Raw genomic sequence first — 13,717 nt, forward strand, 5'->3', positions numbered from 1 at the left:
TTTCATTGTTTCTATGGTTTCGAGCCATCCTCATTGAGACCGGCAGCTTTTCTTGATGCTATTGATAGTAATAACATTAGCAATTCTGTATAATAAACACATCACTACCCTTTGTACATTACCAACAACAACACCCGAAATATCGAGATCTCCTTCGGATTCTTGAACCGAGTTGAGATGGTCCAAAAAGATATCAGTGATGGGTAACTTTGCATTGACGCTATTGCCCAAATTCTTAATGTGGGTGGCATCTTTTCTTGCTGAAGACAATGGGAAGAAGATTTGGTCTTTGTATGTATTCCTCACGATGCGATCGGCATATTGAGGAATCAACGTGCCGGGGAATAGAGCATCCAATAACTCCTTGACCTTATCTTGACCAACACCTGATGCCTGGCCCAACGTCATACCTTCACCCAACATCTCCACCAACGAGGTAACGAAAAAGTTTCCAGTGAGCTTCATATGCAAAGCTTGTACGGGATCATCACCGAGTTGAATCGCCTTGGGGCCAATAGCAGGTACCAAAAGAGGTAGGACTTTGTCGCGTACATTTTGTGGTCCAGCAGCCAAAACAATCAATTGGGCAGCTGCAGCTTTGGGTGGGGGACCCATAATTGGACATGCGATATAGTGTGCTTTGCTTTCCTTGTTTACTTTGGCAGCAAGCTCTTTGGTAACAGTGGGTGCGATGGTTGATTGTTCCACAATAATAGCGTCTTCCTTCAATCCCGCTGATAACAAATCGGTAATAACTTGGGACACAGCTGCATCATTCAAAAGACAAGTGAAAATAACATCGGCTGTTTGTGCCACTTGTTGAAGCGAGTCGGCAACCTGGAGACCAGGGACTTCAGAAGCAAGCGATTCGCCACGAGCACGCGTACGATTGTATACGAGTAGGGGTGGATGACCCGATTGAACGAGATGGTTGTGGATGTGTTTAGCCATATGGATACCCATAGCTCCTAGGCCAATAAACGCGCATTGTGGTGTGGATGTGTTCATTGTAGTATATTGTGGGATGAAAGAAAAGAGGTGCACTTTGCTAAAGTTGCTTTATATACGCATCCGGTCAACCCCGCGCTACTCGGGATTTAATTTTTCCCATTCATGCCAATCATCATTTAGTAATGCTGTGTCATTCATGACATACCACAAGTGGCGAAATTATCCTTGATTGAGCAGATGCTTATTGGCCCTCTACTAGAATGTCAGTGCGACCACTCACTCCTCTTTCTGATGCTTTTTGAACATCCATAAAATAGTAAACATATGCCCTATTAGACCTCAATGACTTGAACACTTGAATGTTTTACCACCTCGATACTATCGATAACGCTCATATAGAGTGCATACACATCCATCCTCATGGGTGTGTGTGCGTGTGTATGCGTGTGTTTGTATCTTTTTGCTTTCGCGTCAGCCACGATGATGATGGATACCATAGATTATGATCATCACGTAATGCTTACAAATCAAAAGATAAGGCACCACCATTGCTGCTGTATGCTATTTTGCTCTACATGAGTCATGATATTGAAAAACGATTCGATAAAGGCTGAACCCTTGTGTCAAGTCAAAAGCACCCCACTCACACGGTAATAGGATCGCCAACGGTAGGTTGGATATGGGCAGATGAATCAGTCCCAAGCATTATTAATGGATCTTGGGTCATATATATGCGTGGATTCAGTGAGGAAGAGGATATCATGCATGAATGGAGGATCGATGAATGAATGTCAAGTATACCAAGAGTACGACTAGGGACGGCCATTTCCCACATTTTGCTCTTGTACGTCTTCTTTCATTCGTATTTGAATACGCTGATGCACATACTATCTCTCTCTCTCTCGTTCTCTTGTGTATTGGAAAACCACACGATGTTGCATACATAGGTGCCGTGAATCAAAACACAGGCCTTGCATATGGTAACCTGGTCTATTAGTAGCCGACAGCATGCTGATGGAAAGGAACCATATTATGTACGCCATCCACCAAATAATCCCATCCTGCCACATAGCCATTATCATTGTCTCCTATTACAGTGGTCCATCAGGAGCGTTGGTTTTCATCTGCATTATTTCTTCTAATGCATCGTCATCATGCTTGTGGATGTCAAGTGGTGCGTCCATTCACTTTGATCGATCCAGGGAGATGCTACCAAAAATTAAATAGGGCGGCCCCACCCATGTTACCCGGGCCCGATTGAAGTATGTAACTACGAATAAGAATGGTCGATAGTAAAACTTTGGCCAATGAGAAAGGGAGATAGTAACTGCCAATGAGAACGGGGGATAGTAACCAGGCAGCTTGTGCAACGCTGTTGTTGCATGAAATTCACAAGGACAGGCACAGCGCGTTTTATAAAAGTTGGCTTCTTTTATTGTCATTATCTTTCACTTCTGCACTAATGAGCAAACGGGGACGTTCAAAGGTACATAAAGTTGTCGTCCAAGAACAAAGGAATCCAGTACACGATTGTTGACATTGCCTTCCTTCCCAACCAGCAACGCCCAGCAGCTCGATCTCGTCCGCATCTCCACCACTTCGACCCCTGTCCTCATGTCAAATGACGACACCAATGACTAACCCATTAGAGATCTTGAAGTTGAGGGACCAGGTGTACCGCTATCTCGGTTGCTTGTGGGTATCGCGTCTCGTGTAGACGACCTCTGACGGATGATGATGATGATGATGACAACCATGGACCAACAAGAAAAGTCATGTGAATGATGATTGTGGTGAAGAAGCTGCTCAAGTACAAGGCGAATGTGCAAGGATATCTGCTCAAGATGCAAAGCAAGTGGTTGATGATGTGAAGGAATATGGCGACCTACGGCAATACAAGAACAAGTCTTTTTGGATATATCCTCTCGACGCTTTCTTTGTTTTGCGTGGTAAGCTAGCTCCAAGTATGCTGTATTTGCCACGCATATTCATTTGGATACCACACATACTAGTGAAACACTTCCAAGCGACCTGAAACGTATTGGCATGGCAACTGATGTCGTCACGGTACGCTGATGGATCCAACATGCATTACTTTACGTTCACGATACACTGTGTGGAAGGAATCGAACAGTGCAGCATAGATACGGATCAACAATGAGAATGTAATAGCTTCGGTTGACCAGCCTGTTCAATCCCCAAGAAGAAAAAGAACAGCACCATCAGCACTTCATCCAAGACCACAAATACTATCATGTGCAATTCAATCGCAAACATCACCTATCGTACTACAAGCTCACCATGACAACAACAACAACAACAACTCAAATCAATTACCTCCTCGTATTCAACAACGTTTACCACCACCATCTATCATTGCATCTCCCAGCATGTGGCATGATGCATCAAACAAGTCGACTTTGGCGCCAAAGCCAATTACTGCTACCACACCACAAGTGTCACAACAAGACTGGGCTGCATAGTATAGCAATTACTCAAAGGTAGCATGTAGTACATGACATTTCAAAAGACGAGGCCGTGAATATGTATATTTAGTTATCTTGAAAGTATAGTAGAAATTAGTACATCATCAGAGGAGTAATAGAGCATTGGAGGGGTGAAAGATACAAGAACAAAGGAGTATATATATATAAGTCGAAAAGCGCAATACAGATTGGATATTATATGGCAATAATAGTGTGTGTGTGTGAGGATCATTGTTGCAGAGGTTGAAGTGCAGATGATCCTTTGGAGGATGTTGTTGTTGGTGCACGGTGTGGTGGCATGGGTGATAATCCTTGGGGTGGCGGCAAGCGAGAGTATCGCTTATTGATAAGAGCTTCAACAACCTCGTCTTCATCCCGATCGGAGGACTCTTCTTCGTCGCTAGTTTTGAGCACTGCAAGATCATCCACATCATCTTCCTCTTCATCCATGGCTAAAGCTGAAACGCCTTTTCATACATGTAAGTATCATGCTATGTTGTGTAAAAGAGGAGCACTTACCATCCACGTTCTTCTCCATTGATACAATAGCATTGGGTGCACCATCCATATAATTGACACTGTTTCGGTTACTGCGACCCGATTCCTCACGTAGCCTCAAAGTGTGATTACGTTGAAGAGATGGTAGAGGTGGTGATGGTGATGGTGATGACGATGGTGTTGTTGGCTTGTCTTGTTGTTGGGTATCCGTATCAGTGGTATTAGGAGGAGCTGGTGATTCTTCTTCGTGTTGTTGTTGTGCGGCCTGATTGTCGCCTTTTTCTTCATTGGCAACTTGCTCCTCGTTATCTTTTTCATCTTTTTCAATCATACGTGGGGCAGCATCACCGTTCTCGGTCGTCCAAAAGATGTACTCGAACTCGCTCATGAACAAATTGAAAATGCTCGGCGGGATACCAAGTGTGGGTGCAAACACAATGCTGACATTGCGCATCGTCATTTTGTTTGTCTCAGAATGCTGCACCACTTGCAATAGGTGAGCTGTCAATGCGCGCAAGAGAGTGTAATTGGCCAATGGAATCAATGATACTAATCGACCAAGCTCGTTGACACGATCCTTTCGATCCAATAGATCTATACATGAAGCATGAGTAAAAAGATGTAAATGTATTCCTAGCTAAGCACATACCAATGACATGTAAAAAGTCGGCGCGATGTTCACGTGTCAATACCGTTGTAGGCAATTCTCGTAACCAAAGCTTGAGTAATCCAGCGATAGCATGTACATCGTATTCTTCCTTGGCTGCCAATAAATTCACATCGCCATCTAAAGATGATCATAAGGTTACTTTTATCCCACCTGCTCTTAGTGTATGTATATACAACTTACCTTGATTGAACTTCTTTTTCAACTTTTGGATAACCATGTTGCTGCCACTGAGACGGTACAAGCCTTCTTCCATCACTGCCTTTTTTGCATCCAAGTATTCAATGCATCGGTATACCACAGATGGCAATTCGTAGCCTTCCACAACACGTGACACACGCACAGCATCTTCGAGAGGGACACCAAAGACTTGCTTGGATCCATTGCTATCTTCTGAATGACGTTCATTGGAATCATTGGATGATCTTGACAAGAAGCTACGAAAACCAGAAGGCACGCTACTCATCCTTGAAGCGGTGTCATTATTGTCTGTTGGAGCCAACGAAGAGGATGTGGATGGTCTTGCACTTGGATTAGGTGATCCAGTACCTCCTCCTTCAGCATTGCTTGATCCACCGCCACTGCTACTACTGCTACTGAACATTTTCTTTCCCCACATGGTGACACGATTGGCTTTTTGCTTGATACGACGCTCCGATACATCATTGTTGCCACTATCAAGTACCAAATCTTCACTGCTGCGGATAGCATTGGGGATAGGCGAACCCATTGTTTGTCGTAAACGTGTTGAATCATCATCCATTGACTCTGATACATTGCTAGTGGAATTTCTACGAGGCGGCATTTCTCGTGAAGGAGGTGTTTGATGAGGTGGTGGAGGAGGTGGTGGTGTTGGTGAAGAAGTAGTACTTGAAGGTGGAGTTGTCGATCCTTGGTGTGATGATGAAGGAGGAGGAGGAGGAGGTGGTGGTGGTGGTGGGCTCGCTAGCTGTGGTTGGTAATGTCCACCAAGCATAGGTGACACATGCATATTGGGTAACGATGTCGATAGCGTAGCTGATGATGATGACGATGGAGATGGTTCTGGAGCACTATCACTTGTTGGGCTTTTGCATTCATCGATGACATTGTTGTTATCCAAAGTTGGGGATGAGAGAGGAACCACGTTAACGGAAGGAACGGATGTTAACTTGTCCATGTCCGCACCAAGGTTCGGTTTCATATGACTGATAGGTGCAGCTGCAACAGGTCGAATTTCCACCTTGGATATTTTACGTGTCTTGTCACCCTTTTTCGTTGCCTTTTTAGTGTTGGTGCCATTGTTGCTGCTGTTGCCCGCACCACCGACATTGTCCGCTCTACTGGTACTGGATGATGATGTGCTGCTGCTGCTGTTGTCCCCTCCTTGACGAATGTTGAGCATCAACGCTTGAACCCATTCATCACGTTCCTCATCAGAATTGGCACACAAAATATGGCGAGAGAGGCTACTATGGACGCCTGGTCGCTTTTGTTCCACAATCAAGAATGCATGACGATATACAATGTCTTCCACAGCAGGATGGGGTTTGGTTTGTCGTCCAAGTTGTGCATTGGTAAGCTTAATCTCTCCCAAATAAGCACCATCCTTCTACATAAAACATGTTAGAAATCAATCGATCTCACCCAACCACCCCCCTTTTCCTATCGTAATTACCGATTCATAATATTCCAATACAGGGCCATTGATAACAAAGTAACGTGATTTCCATCCACCAAAGTTCTTGCCTCGTTTGGTCAAGTACCCTGCTTTACGTCCCGTTTTCTAGATTTTGCAAGGAGTTTGTAAGCTAAATGCATGTGAAATCGGTTGTAAATTTGTGGTGTTACCTGGAAGGATACGTCACGTTCGCATACATTCGTGCTGAGGAATTCACAAATGTCAGTGATATCTGAATGTGGTAGAGACACAAGATGCTGCAAGTATTGCTCGAGTGCAACCTAAAAAAGGGGGTAAAAAGGATCCACCACAATTCATGCAAAAATAGAAAGTTAGCCATGTAAAGGGTGTGTTACCATTGTATTACATACCTTTCGTTGATCAATCTTGTTTGGCGCACGACTATTAGAAGATAGCAGCTGTTTGTCGGGTAATTTGCTCATCTTTTTCTTGATAGTGTGATCCCCGGTGGATTTGATCTATAGCAAAAAAGAAAGGATCATCATTGTTAAAATCTCCTTAAAGCCACAATGAAATGCTTGAATGACAGTAAATGTCATCATCATTCATCATCCTCCACCCCTTTTCAATTACATACCTTGGTATCAAGTGCAAGGATATCCGAATAAAGCTTTTCGACCCGCCATAGCTCTTCATAAGTATCAGATGCACCACCACCACCACCACCACGCTTTCCCACAGAAATGACAAAGGATACCACCTCACGACCTTTTTCGTTACGCTTGATATTGGATCCCACCACCTTGACAATCACATCATCCATTAACTTGGCTAGTCTCAGCGGAGCTTCACCACCGGCGGCAGCAGCAGCAGCAGCAGCAGGGGAAGAATGATCATCATCATTGCTATTACTCGGGGAGGGTGACCACGACGTTGTCGTACTGTCATTGATGTTGGATCGAGAATGATGGATCTTGTGGACGCCGTTACTACTAACATCGACTGCTGATGATGACCATTTTCCTAACTCGGGTCGATGATAATAGGATGATGATGTTGCTGTATCGGTTGATTTACTTGGTGTTGGTCTGTTGTTGTTGTTGCTGTTGTAATGATGACTCTCCTTTCGTTGGATCGACATTTGATATTGAGCATAAAGCTGAGCATCCTTTTCAATGATGGTTTGAGGTGAAGTAGGTGTTGAAGGTGCTGGTGGAGGAGATGCAGGTGTGGAAGGTCTTCGGTCAAAAGGTGGTGGAGGTGGAGGTGGAGGAGATACGCCTCGGCTGGTGTTATCTGCATTATGATGATAAGGATGCTGATGACCACTACTACTGCTACTGTTATCATCATTGTGTTTGCTGTTGCTATTGCTGGCTCGATAGGGTGATCGAGGTGGTGGAGTAGGACTATAGCATGTCATTGATCCAGGCACTGATACGTCTTCGCCAGTCTCGCCCTTGTTGGAAGAAGCAAGTCGTTGTTCGAGATGTACAATACGGTCGCGTAGTCCATCACGTTCGGCAGCAAGAATGGCATTACTCTTTTGAAGGCCTTGAATGAGGACGCGCTGCTTCTCAATGATCTTCCACAGCTGATCTTGTTGAGGAGAGTGTTGAATATCGCGACTTGTATGCGAGTCCGAAAGACTACTATAAACTGCCACTGGTTGTTGTTGATGTTGTCGTTGTTGCTGTTGTGATGGTTGCTGTGGCATTAAAAGAAGGAAAAGGAAAGAGAGAGAGAGAGAGAATAGAATATAGAATCAAGGAAAGAAGGGGGGGAGAAGATGTTGTTGTATAAAGAAAGAAAAGAAAAAAAGAGGGAGGATATGCACGAGCGTGTAAACGAGACGCAGTTATGGATGTTGCAGATAGGAGGGAGGAGAAAGAGAGAGAGAGACTAGAATCCACCACTGCTAATAATATTATCTTTTGTACTCTTTCACACACACACGCACACGCACAAAAGAATGAAAGGGGGGGAGAGAGAGAGAGAGGACACAAGCACTAAAGGACTCATTTGATAGAGTTTATGTTTCTCATTTCACGTCGTATCACACACTCCAATACACAGCCTATATGCACTTATGATGCTGTGTTACCAACCTGCTTTGCCGTCATAACAATAGAACCAAAAGTCGGAGCTGTATTGGGATATCATGGTCTTTTTGAGCACTGCGGATCACTGCCACGTTGCAGGAATGCGTTGAGACGTGCATGTACATATACATGCGTATGAAGCGTGTCGTATGTTGTTGCTATAGCGATCTTTGCCCTTGGCTGTTTCCACTACTACTCGCCCATTTCCCACATTACAACATTCGTCCCTCTCCTTTGTGTTGCGTTGTAACTCCTTTTCTTTATTGTTGTACTGCGTCGTCTAATCTTCGTTGCCAAACCGTTTCCATACAGCGTCATCCTTATCATCTTCATCTTCATCCTCATATTGCCGCTCGGATCGATCGTATTTGCTTGTATCCACAGACTCGTCACCTTCCTCCATGTACTTGGAATCAGACATTGCAAGCGTAGTGTCTTGTTCAAATAACTGACGACCTATTACACAACGCATCATCATGAGTTAACACACCATCCAATCCATGACATCCTCATCCATTCATGAATCACCTGTTAACTTGTTCTTGAGTTCCTTTGCTCTTGCTGCTCGCTCTTCCTTTTCTTTCTCGGCAATCTCTTGATCGAACTTGATCTTCCACTCTTGGAAACGTTCCCAGGTCACCTTGGTGCCACGGAATTTTGCATTCTCAGCTTCTTCCTCACGGCGAATCCTTTCGGCTTCAGCGGCTTCACGCATTCGCAAAGTATCATCCAAGATTTGATTCAACTCTTCCTTAGCCAATGATGCCAATGTAAATACCATGACCATTCCCAATGAATCTTCAGCCTAATATCATACATACATAATACATGATCAACACAAAAGGCAAGAAAAAAAGAGTGTGTGTGTGAGCGATAAACTTACCGAAGCTTTCAAGGCATCCATGATTTGCTTTTTTTGGTCACTTGAAATCTTCCCCTCCAACACGTCGATATCAAACTCGGGCAATTCATCTGGATACTGGGGGGTATACTTGACACGCAGCGAGAGAGAGCCTGCAAACAAATCATGAGTATTCACTGACGCGGTTGTGGCTGCTTGCATAACACATACATGAATTCTCCAGTTCCAAATCGTCAGGGTGGATGGCAATCGTGAATTCGTTGTCGCTAATCTCTGTGTATAGGAACGTTTATGAGTTTCCGTTTCAAAGCAGTGAAGGCGATGCGGCCCATGTCACCAGTAGATTGGTCTGTACCTTGGAATTCCTCGGGATATATGGATTGCAGAGCCTCCAATTCGTTTTGTTGTTCCTCCAAATAGTCTACAAGCGTATTAGAAGGGAGTAAACGGTGGTGCAAGTGTCGAATTACCGGTCATGGTGAGTATAGTGTATGTGCAAGTTGAAAGAGGTCAAGAAAGGACGAGCTTGCCCAACTCCAAAGCGGTCACATGCTAACTCTGGCTTGGTTTTACATGATTCAGGCACCATCGACAAGCCTTATCGTATTTCTCCAAATACGTCTTACCTTTTCCCCATGTCATTGGTAGTAGCAATCACTTTACGCATCCTCAACTATAAGCCATTTCACATTTATCGATTAAAGTCCAATGTTTATCATCCTGCTACAGCTATTGGAATTGGAGGTCTAATGCATTCATTTTACTATAAGGCCTTCTTGATGATTACAGGAAACCACTATTACTATGGTCTTAATGAAACTACTCTTTCAAAGTACGTAATGCAACACTAGGATGATGATATACATCTATGACGAAAGAAGTAGAACGCATTTGGCTTGACATAAATAGGATGATCTATAAGCTACAAGGGCCTTTTTTTTTATCGAGCCCAACATTACGTAGGTGAAGGTGAAGATACCATATTTGATATAGTATGCACCTTTTTGGATCTGGTTGGCAGCGAGATGATACACTACAAGGAGGCGAATGATGCAGCCGATAGTAAAATGACAACTTTCAACCCCACCACCAAACCTGGAAATGCCAACATCTTGGCTTTTCTCACTTTTTTCTTTCTATATAGTGCACACTCGCCGAATTGGAAAACGCATGCTTAGCTATCATTGCGAGATCAACATCAGCCAACTCAATCGCCTGATGATAATAATAACCAGCAGCCAACGCTTTTTCACAAGTAAGCTGTATACGCATGATTTCTCATTCCATCGCACTATTACAACTAGTAGCACCACCACACCATGATGGAAAAAGGGGGGGCGCTAGTGGCAATAGGTGGTAGATCCAAGGTTGCAACGTGGCTGAACCAATAACAACAAACGCATGTACTTTCACGCATAAAGCCTGTCCTTTTTCGGACACGGAGGGATAAATTGGGTTTGGGAAAAAGTTACAGTGGCCACCACTGTCCCTTGAAAAGAGGACACAAATGAAAACCGGTCTGATGGATAATATGCACGTCAAAAAAAACAAGGAGAGTGAGGGCTTCTGTGGTTGAGCGGGCTGTGGTTAGAAATAGAAATCAGCGGAGGAAAAAGGAGTAGTCCAGCGGGCGGGAGAAGACAATGTTGTCATGTCATTGCCTATTGACGATCGGAAAGATATATGATGAGCAAGTGTGTGTGTATGCGTGTATATGCGTGTGTATCCGAAGATGCCTATTTATGGTAGCTGAGATCCGTTTTCCTTTTACGCCGCTCCCTTTTCTTTTTCTCTCTCATCTCGCATGGCATTCCTTTTTCATGCAGATGGAGTGTACAAGGATGTGGATTGTAAATGCTCAGCTTATTAGTGCATCCGATCCGATGCTAGCACACACACATAGGTCCCCTTGCAAAGCGGGCTGCAGAATAAAGATAGGGCGGGTTTGGAAGAGACATTGTGTTGGATCGGGGGTTGTGTAGTTAGTACATAGTTTGGTAATGATGATAATGATGGTGGTGATGACATTGTTCGATCTCTTTTTTTCACCCCTCTAGTTGCCAACAACACAAAGCATGATGTACCTACTATACACAGCATGAGTGGAGAACCCTGTAGCTTTGATCTCAGAGTGAATGGGCTGATTCGGTGTCACATGCTGAAACGTTTTGTAAAGCAACGAGCTGTCGACACGTTTAAATCCTGCATTATGCACCATAACCAAACAAGGGTTGGTTTGAGCAAGGAGAGTGTGGGAAAGACAAAGAATATTAGGCGGGCAAAAACCACCTGCACATGTATGTCATCGTGCACAGCATCGATTCTAGTGAATGAAATGGGTTATGCAGGATGAGAGAGAAGAGCAAGGAACAACACAAACATGGTTGTGATGGGGGGTGACACGATGAAGGGCGGGGATTTGCTGTTGTTGGGTTGTGTGGAAGGACGACATGCGTCATTCATAACAAAAAACAATGGGCAAAAGGGAACACAGAACGGATGTAACATACACATCCGGGCGGATTGGCAATGCAAAAGATAGATCGCCGACCTTGTCTTTTGGTCTTGGATGATAATATCAGTAATGATGATGGAACATGAAACGATAGATGCATCTATCAAGTGTTTTATCTCTTCTCGTCACAATCTCCCACGCATATACAGTAGCTGTATTATGCGAGTGGCTGCAAGGTATAGAAAGTGTTGTGGTAGAGTTACGTTGTTACCCGCCATCATACCATCAGCCGAGGTGCATCAACATAGCCGTTTTGAGTTCTGTCACACCGAGCACACTGCTGCAAGCTGTTGCTCCTTTCGCGCGCGCTTTTTCTCATTTCTCCCATTCCCGTGATACATCACTTTTTCCATTGTTGCTGTCCTCGTCATCGTAATTCCTATAAATACAAAACTTACCCAGCCCTCATTTCTCCCATCTTTCTTTTCCCCTCACCACTATTTCCTTCAATGGCAAACATCAACAGACCCAGTCACCAACAACCACCATCATCTTTGTTGGCTCATCCAACATTATATCACATTCAGCAACAGCAAGAAAGTCATCGTTTCAAGGACTCAACCACGATGAGCTATGGCGACACAACAATGCTGGAACAACACCAACACATGTTTTTCCCGCAGCAACAGCCTCATCATCCACAACAAGAAAGCTCTCCAAATCTTTCGGATCTTGACTGCTCCGAGTTTACCACAACATCCTCGGTGTCTGGTATGCCCGCAGCCGATCTTTTACTCCAATCGCCACCTTCAGCTGCTCAAATGTCCTCATCCAATGAAGATTACTTGTACAACCATGACGGCATGACACCTGTTACTACTGCCAAGCATCAGCATCAGCACCAGCCTTATCAGCAAGACCCCTACGTCATGCTGCCTAATGGTAGTGGTAGCCCATACTACTATGGCAGTAATAGCAACAATAGACCAACAGCCCCTGCATTTGCCATGAGTGCCCCTAGCGGCAATACATCCATGCATCATCATCATTACCACCACCACCATCAGCCTTCTTTGGTTGGAAGTCTTGGCGATACAACAACAACGACACAGGGCGCAGCTACTACTACTATGGGTGCCACTGCGGCAGACCGCAGTATCAAAGATCCTTATGAAGATGATATTGCTGCCCAAGCAAAGTAAGTTTAATGTTTTATTTATATGCGCAGCTTGATACTAATAACGTATTTTTAGCTTGCAAGCCATCATGGAAAAACGTCGTCGTCGACGAGAGTCGCACAATGCTGGTATGTGTTATACGAGGCTGTGAAGTTATGCAAGAATACTAATAATGCATCTTTTAGTTGAACGCCGTCGAAGGGACAACATTAATGAACGCATCCAAGAACTTGGCACATTATTACCCGAGGAATTCACCATGGAAGAAGGTGGCATGGCTCGACTCAATAAGGGCACTATCTTGCGTAAAAGTGTAGACCATATCAAGATGCTTCAACAAGAGCTCTCTAATTACCAACAACGGGTGCGTGACCTCGAAGCAACTCTGGAGCAACTTAACAAGGGGATGTAACAACCCAACCTCCCTCACACAAACACATACACCCCAACGCATATACACACACACACACACACACATATTGTAGTCTATCCTCACCTACCCTTTTTATTGATCATGCCATTGATACGATACGCACATATGGGAAGCAATCATTATGCCTTTGATATACCCCCATTCCCTCTACTACAACTCCCCTTTTTACCCCCAATCTTTTGTATACTTTTTCTTTGTTCTGATGTATATCTTACCCTTTCTGTTCCTACACATATAGCCCATTTCCCTTCTCTTTTTTTTTACATAGTTTATAGCTGTTTAGTAAATACATATACGGTCCACATACATACCACTTTTACGTTTGTGAAACACATTGGATAAAAACCAACACATGACTTACATAGACAAGGCGCCGCTTGTAAATCCGTGTATCCGTACAACTCCATCACCACAAACAACAACATACATCTCTCTAGCCGCTGACGGTTAAATTTAAACAAACA

General features: G+C 44.0%; 4 protein-coding genes across 4 annotated transcripts; 1 reads left to right on the forward strand and 3 right to left on the reverse strand.

The window, feature by feature from the left end:
* Nucleotides 1-11: 11 nt before the first annotated feature.
* Nucleotides 12-1,008, reverse strand: O0I10_008697 (uncharacterized protein; the record flags this gene model as incomplete). Its single annotated transcript, XM_058488699.1, has 2 exons — nucleotides 12-58; nucleotides 123-1,008. 2 exons carry the CDS (start codon nucleotides 1,006-1,008, stop codon nucleotides 12-14), a joined length of 933 nt encoding a protein of 310 aa, XP_058340522.1.
* Nucleotides 1,009-3,665: 2,657 nt separating this feature from the next.
* O0I10_008698 (uncharacterized protein) lies at nucleotides 3,666-7,940 on the reverse strand (the record flags this gene model as incomplete). The annotated part of the gene is made up of 8 exons (XM_058488700.1): nucleotides 3,666-3,904; nucleotides 3,957-4,529; nucleotides 4,585-4,722; nucleotides 4,786-6,193; nucleotides 6,260-6,367; nucleotides 6,433-6,543; nucleotides 6,634-6,741; nucleotides 6,861-7,940. The coding sequence occupies 8 exons, from the start codon at nucleotides 7,938-7,940 to the stop codon at nucleotides 3,666-3,668; spliced, it is 3,765 nt and encodes a 1,254-aa protein (XP_058340523.1).
* Nucleotides 7,941-8,605: 665 nt separating this feature from the next.
* O0I10_008699 (uncharacterized protein) lies at nucleotides 8,606-9,664 on the reverse strand (the record flags this gene model as incomplete). The annotated part of the gene is made up of 6 exons (XM_058488701.1): nucleotides 8,606-8,781; nucleotides 8,854-9,130; nucleotides 9,209-9,339; nucleotides 9,398-9,460; nucleotides 9,543-9,608; nucleotides 9,658-9,664. The coding sequence occupies 6 exons, from the start codon at nucleotides 9,662-9,664 to the stop codon at nucleotides 8,606-8,608; spliced, it is 720 nt and encodes a 239-aa protein (XP_058340524.1).
* Nucleotides 9,665-12,151: 2,487 nt separating this feature from the next.
* O0I10_008700 (uncharacterized protein) lies at nucleotides 12,152-13,232 on the forward strand (the record flags this gene model as incomplete). The annotated part of the gene is made up of 3 exons (XM_058488702.1): nucleotides 12,152-12,840; nucleotides 12,896-12,948; nucleotides 13,006-13,232. 3 exons carry the CDS (start codon nucleotides 12,152-12,154, stop codon nucleotides 13,230-13,232), a joined length of 969 nt encoding a protein of 322 aa, XP_058340525.1.
* Nucleotides 13,233-13,717: the final 485 nt, after the last annotated feature.

Source organism: Lichtheimia ornata (assembly GCF_029851405.1).
Source record: "Lichtheimia ornata isolate CBS 291.66 chromosome Unknown scaffold00047, whole genome shotgun sequence".
In the NCBI taxonomy this organism is placed as follows: domain Eukaryota; kingdom Fungi; phylum Mucoromycota; class Mucoromycetes; order Mucorales; family Lichtheimiaceae; genus Lichtheimia; species Lichtheimia ornata.